The sequence below is a fragment of the Pogona vitticeps genome, chromosome 1, assembly GCF_051106095.1.
Source record: "Pogona vitticeps strain Pit_001003342236 chromosome 1, PviZW2.1, whole genome shotgun sequence".
NCBI classification, from domain to species: domain Eukaryota; kingdom Metazoa; phylum Chordata; class Lepidosauria; order Squamata; family Agamidae; genus Pogona; species Pogona vitticeps.
In genome coordinates, this window is record NC_135783.1 from 315,584,284 (window position 1) to 315,590,167 (window position 5,884).

At 39.5% G+C, this 5,884-nt stretch overlaps 1 protein-coding gene across 1 annotated transcript in view; it reads left to right on the top strand.

Moving 5' to 3' along the window:
• The window catches only part of SRP54 (signal recognition particle 54), a 56,599-nt gene extending 51,551 nt beyond the window's left edge, over window positions 1-5,048 (top strand). The window contains exons 16-17 of the mRNA XM_072986364.2: window positions 1,666-1,763; window positions 2,951-5,048. Of these exons, the coding sequence (XP_072842465.1) occupies window positions 1,666-1,763; window positions 2,951-3,163 (311 nt within the window). The 3' untranslated portion in view covers window positions 3,164-5,048. The remainder of the gene's footprint in view (window positions 1-1,665; window positions 1,764-2,950) is intronic.
• Window positions 5,049-5,884: the final 836 nt, after the last annotated feature.

Genomic DNA, 5,884 nt, shown 5'->3' on the forward strand with positions numbered 1-5,884 from the left:
GATGACCTCCTGAGGGGGCCTGGCAAAGTGTCTTTGTTGGTCCTTCTTGATATCTCAGCTGTCTTTGATACTGTCAACCACGGTATCCTCCTGGGGAGGCTCTCCTATCTGGGAATGTGTGGTCTGGTGTTAGCCTGGCTCCGATCCTTCTTGGAGGGACCATCCCCAGAGAGTACAGCTTGGGGACAGTGTATAGGCTCCATGGATTCTCAGTTGTGAGGTTTTGCAGGGCTTGATTATCTCCCCAATGCTGTTTAATATCTACATGAGGCTGTTGGGTCAGGTCATTGGAGGTGTGGGGCTTTGTGTCATCAGTATGCTGATGACACCCAGCATACTGATGACACATCTCCTTTTTCCCTACAACAGTGGATGCCGTTCTGTCCCTTCAGCGCTGTCTGGATGCCGTACTGGGATGGATGCAGGCAAACAGTCTGAGGCTGAACCCAAACAAGACAGAGGTCCTGAGGGTGGGTGGCCCAGACATAGGTGGTTTGGGAAACTCCCTCAATTTTGGGGATGTGTGAAGACCCCATGAAGACTGGGGTTGCAGCTTGGGGGTACATCTTGATTCAACACTTACCATGGAAAGCCAGGTAACATCAGTCATCCTCACCACCTACTTCCATTTTTGGTGGATCACCCAGCTGCATCCTTATCTTGATGTCGGGGCCCTCACCACTCTGGTCCATGCGCTTGTAGTCTCGAGATTAGACTACTGTAATGCGCTCTATTTGGGGCTACCTTTGAGATTGATGCGGAAGCTTTAAATGGTGCAGAATGTGGTGGCCAGACTTCTTACTGGGGTGAAAAAACATCAACATATCTCCCCCACTCTGCTGGCTATGAATTGGCAGCCCATTTGTTTTCGTATTGATTTCAAAGTATTAATAATGACATATAAAGCCCTCAGTGGTTTAGGACCTCAATATCTGGCGGAACGCCTTCTCCCACCTAGATCTACTCGCTCTAGCCAGGAGGGGCAGCTGAGGAGCCTAACGCTGAGAGAGGCCCAAAGAGAAAGAACAAGAAAGCAGGCCTTCTTGGCAATGGCCCCTTGGCTCTGGAACAGTCTCCCCCCAGAAGTTTGTCTGGCTCTTTTGCTGGACGTTATTAAGAGCCAACTTAAGACCTGGCTCTTCAGACAGGCCTTCCCTCCTGTCAATACCTAACTTATTTCGCTATCCTCTAGTGCAGAGGTTGTCAACCCGTGGCCTGTGGCCTAGTCTGTGGCCTGAGCTGGACTGGGCTGCAAAGACAGATCTCCCGCCCCCCTCTCGCACACTCCCCTCCCCACAGCTGCTTTGTGTACACATGTGTGTGTCAGCACTGCTCCCCTACCCCTTCACGCATGTGCCTGAGTGCCCGCACGAAGGGGCAGGCACACGGGCGGGCATGCGCATGTGCAAAGGGGTGGGGAGCACTTATGGTGGCACTGGTGTATGTGCACATACTCCACCACCACTTCGTGCATGCGCCTGAGTGCCCCTGCACCTGCATGGGGGGGATTTCCCGCCTTCCTCAGAGGCTCAGCCGGTCCACGGTCCCAAAAAGGTTGGGGACCGCTGCTCTAGTGTATTAATATTGTTGTTTTGTTTTATTTTAAACTTAGGTCTTAATGGGTGGGATATAATTTAAATAAATAAATATGTTTCGTTTATTTAGTATGTGACTTCCTTGGTGAAAAAATTGCCTCTGTTTTGGGAATCAGTACACCAAAATACCAATATGCCATAGATGAATATTACAGGATGAAAAAAGAGGTATGTACATTTTTGCATCCGTTGAAGAATATACAGGTAGAATTTTTGTTCCACTGAAAAGGATAAGGTATTGATTTGATAGATACTGTGGACTGCTAAAAAGAGAAGTAAATGGATTCTAGATCAAATCAAGCACGAACCCTCACTGAAAGCTAAAAGGAATTAACTGAGGCCATGGACATAAGAGAAGACTCATTGAAAAACACAATAATGCTAGGAAGGGTTGGCTGAAAGAAACATGAAAAGAGAGACATAACATGAGATGAAAGAAAGCCACAGCCTTTCATTTACTAGGTCTGTTGACGATAGGTCCTTTTTTTGGTCTGGTCACCATAAGTAAGAAGCAACTTGACAGCATATAAGAACTAATTCCATAATATGTACCGTAATATTAAAAGATTTGTGGTTTTTTAAGAATCCTATCATAATGCCAGCACATTTTACATAATTAACATATATTTATACTTCTTTATTTTAATTGCCAGAACACTTTCTGTATACTAAATATAAAGCTGATCTCAATCTCTGTAGGAAGATTGTGACTTTATTCTACATTGCCCATGTATCGTAGGAAATAGTTTCCATACTGTACCACTTAATGGTAGACAGAAATGATGCTGTGAACAGTTTTACTTGCACTGGGGAAGCTGCTGCAACACCAGTCTTCTAAAGAAAACAGCATTCTAATTTTATTTCTCTTTAGCATATGTTTTCAAAGTGAGAGTTAAGTGTGGGTTGTTGCCCTTTAATTTACCCTTAAACAATGAGAAATATTTTTGTTGATTTTAGTAGATAAATACTTCAACAAGAAAAAGAGGTTCTTGAAATTGTTGGAATATACAGCATCTTTGCTACTTTGATAGTTTTCATTTCCCACACTATGTAGAAAACATGGGGAAGAAAATTCTGTCATTCCATATCTAATTCCAACCTGCAGAAAATGAGCTTTGTTTGAAATTAATAGTACTATATTGCCAGTGTGCCCTAAGCTTGCCAATTTTATCATTTTTATTTCTGTTAATTTTTTCCTGTTTGATGGACAGTTTTTGCGAATTGTGGTGTCAAGTGGTTGAACGTGTTACATTCTTTGTTAAATAGATATTGTAGCATATTAACTTGCAGAGGGCTTTGATGAATTTATCAAGGAGATCTGCTGACTTTATAATACACAGTTTCTTTTTCTTCAGGAAGAAGAGGAAGAAGAAGAGAACAAGATGTCAGAGGAGGCAGAAAGGAGGTTTCAAGAGCAGCAGAATCAGATTCAAGAAGGGACTGCTGTTCAAACAGCCCAGCCAGAGGCTACAACCTGTAGTACTTTTGTGAATCTCAATTTTGAAACTGAAGGAGATTGTCGGCCTGCTGTGGAAAGTAAACAAGATATTACTCCAGTGTCTGCTTAGAAAGTGGATGTGGCAGAACACATCCCTATTTCTTACATTGTCAAATGTTTGTAGGTCCCTTTAGGCATGTTTGGTGGAATGTAATTTATTTTGAATTATAGAAGGGGAGAACTATTAGTAACTCTTCGGCCAACATCTGTCTAGTAAAGGCTAAGATGTTTTATTAAATCTGTTTGATTATGAAATGCAAATAACTGGGTCCTAAACTGACCTATCTATGCAGAAGAAGTGAAATGTTTTTTCCTAAACATCTTGTGCCTTGTTGACAGTTGTGGACTGATAATTATGCTTTATGGATTAAGGTCTATTTATGTTACTTTTTGAAACTTGGATGGAAGCTTACTTGACTAATTGAAACTAACTCACAAGGTATCTTTGTGACTTAGTTTAATTTACTATCACTGTTGCATGTTTGTATACTTATTTAATTTAAAACATGGCTTTGCTAATTCCTTTTAAATGAAATAATTGTGTAAAATCTTGTTTAAAGCTGTCTAGCTAAAGATAGTCATGTTAGTAGGTGACAAAAAGCACATGCTCATTGCTTAGATGCAAGAAATCTAAGTTCATTGAGTTATTTGGTTATAATCTCTGGCTTTATGAAATATCCTGAAGAGGAGTTCCAGTATTCAGAAGGCTTGAAATTTAATTTGTGTACATGGAGTGGTGAAGCTGTGGCTAAAGGAGTCTCTTCTACCCTAGACAGTATAGCTGCTGGTCAGAGATGAGACTACTTGGAGTCAATCAAAAAGTGGGCAATCACAAGTTTCTATCACCACTGTTCTACATTAAAATAGTTTGTACAGAAATGGCAGGCTGATATAACTTGCTGATGGATGTAAATGTTGAGTGAAGTAAACATACATAGTTTCTTCACCTGGTGATACTGAAGTATACTCAATTAGTCATTGATTTCACATACTTACAGCTCATATAGTTCTGAGTTTAAGAAGCAAGCTTGATTAGTGGTAGAATCTGAATTTCAAAATGAATTTGAAAATTGCATATTATGCCAATGGGAAAGTATCTAGAAAAAAATCTACTCTGCAACATGACCAAGGGCTTGTAAGAATCTGCTGTTGGTAGGGTAATTAACTTTTCTGTAGGACAATCCATACCATCACATAACAAATGCAGTGCAAATGTTTGTAGATGTGGGAAAGGATTCAGAGGGCTGTGTGCATGTGGCACAAAGGGATGTATTCAGCCAATCTGCCTCCTTTCACAAGCACTCTGTGGTTACAGTTACATAACTGAATAGTTTAAGATTCATTCCCCCACTCTGTTTTGTGTCCTTTTGGTAAGACTTTACAGAGTTTGCATTAAATACATAGGGCTTAGGAAGAAACTGCACTATAGATCCATATGGTACTGCTCTTTTTACAGGAGAGAAAATATCACTTCACTAGTCAGAAAAACACAAATGCAGAATACATGTAGACTCTTCCGCCGCTGTCCCTATCAGGCATGTGATCAGAAGGAAGAGCTTAAATCTTAGCTATTCGACTCCCTTTCATAATCTGTTGTCTCAGGATGTTAGAAAATCATTAACTAAAGACCATCAGAGTCTTATTTTTTTTAATTATGCTGATTTTGGTCATCATTTCTTAATTATGTAAAACCTATGTTCAAATTTCCCTACAAGATGAAAAGCCCACATAACATCACAGTTAATTAAACTTTTGATTTCCCAGGACTGTAATTTCTACTAGCCAAAACTGTTCTTCCTATATGGATTGGGGAAGGGCTTATTGTTATGAGTTTCTTCCAGTTACTGTGCCTTATATTTAACATTTCTTTCCATATATGCAAATAGTATGAAAGTAGTGGCTTTTTCTTGCAATTACATTAAAATTTTTATATTTAATATAATTTAAAATCATAATTGCGTTCAGAGTTGTTTTTATAGGACTGGTAAAGATTTGTCTTGAATGCAGCAAGTGCAAATGTCATTAGAAATTCCTTGTAGTAATTGGTGGGATTTTAGCAAGTTAAAAACATTCACCTTACTAAAGCTGCAGTCATACAAGTTTACTTGGCCATCAAGCTTACTGAAGATAGGATTCATACCTATATAAGTATGCCTAGGACTGCAGTAGATATATGTTTGATTTCTGACAAGAATGTTTTTTTAACCTCAAAAATCATTATTCAAAGTATTTATCTTGACATATTGACATTGTGAACTTTTGGACTTAGAATATTACATTGGAAGAAAAGTTTAAATACACACTGATCTTGAGCATTAATTCCAGCCTTTTCCCACTCTGTTAAGACTACAGCTCCCTATCACCTCCAGCAAACTTGTCCCATGTTGACTGGGAATAATCTGGGCTGTACTGTAACATCTGGAGAGCATTTGGAAAGACTGATTTACGCTAAGGGTTGCTTGTTCTACTAGGCTTATGTTAATGTTGTGAGTTCTGGCTTTGGCAGGGTATTTTGCTGTGGTCCATCTGATGTTCATGGCAATTTTGTTTTAGAATTGAGCTGTACCTTGGAATTTTAATGGTAATTAAGTCTGATAATGGTATTTTATCAGATCTGAAACTGCTTCTTGCGCATGAAAATCAAGCCTTTGTATTTAACTGTCATAATTTAATAGTTCAAAACTAGAGCATTGTTCAAGACCAGTGTCCAATAGGTAAAACTGATCTAAACTGGAAGGTGGCTTGCTGCTGCAGGTTCAGAAATGATCTGAATAAACTTAAACTTACCAGC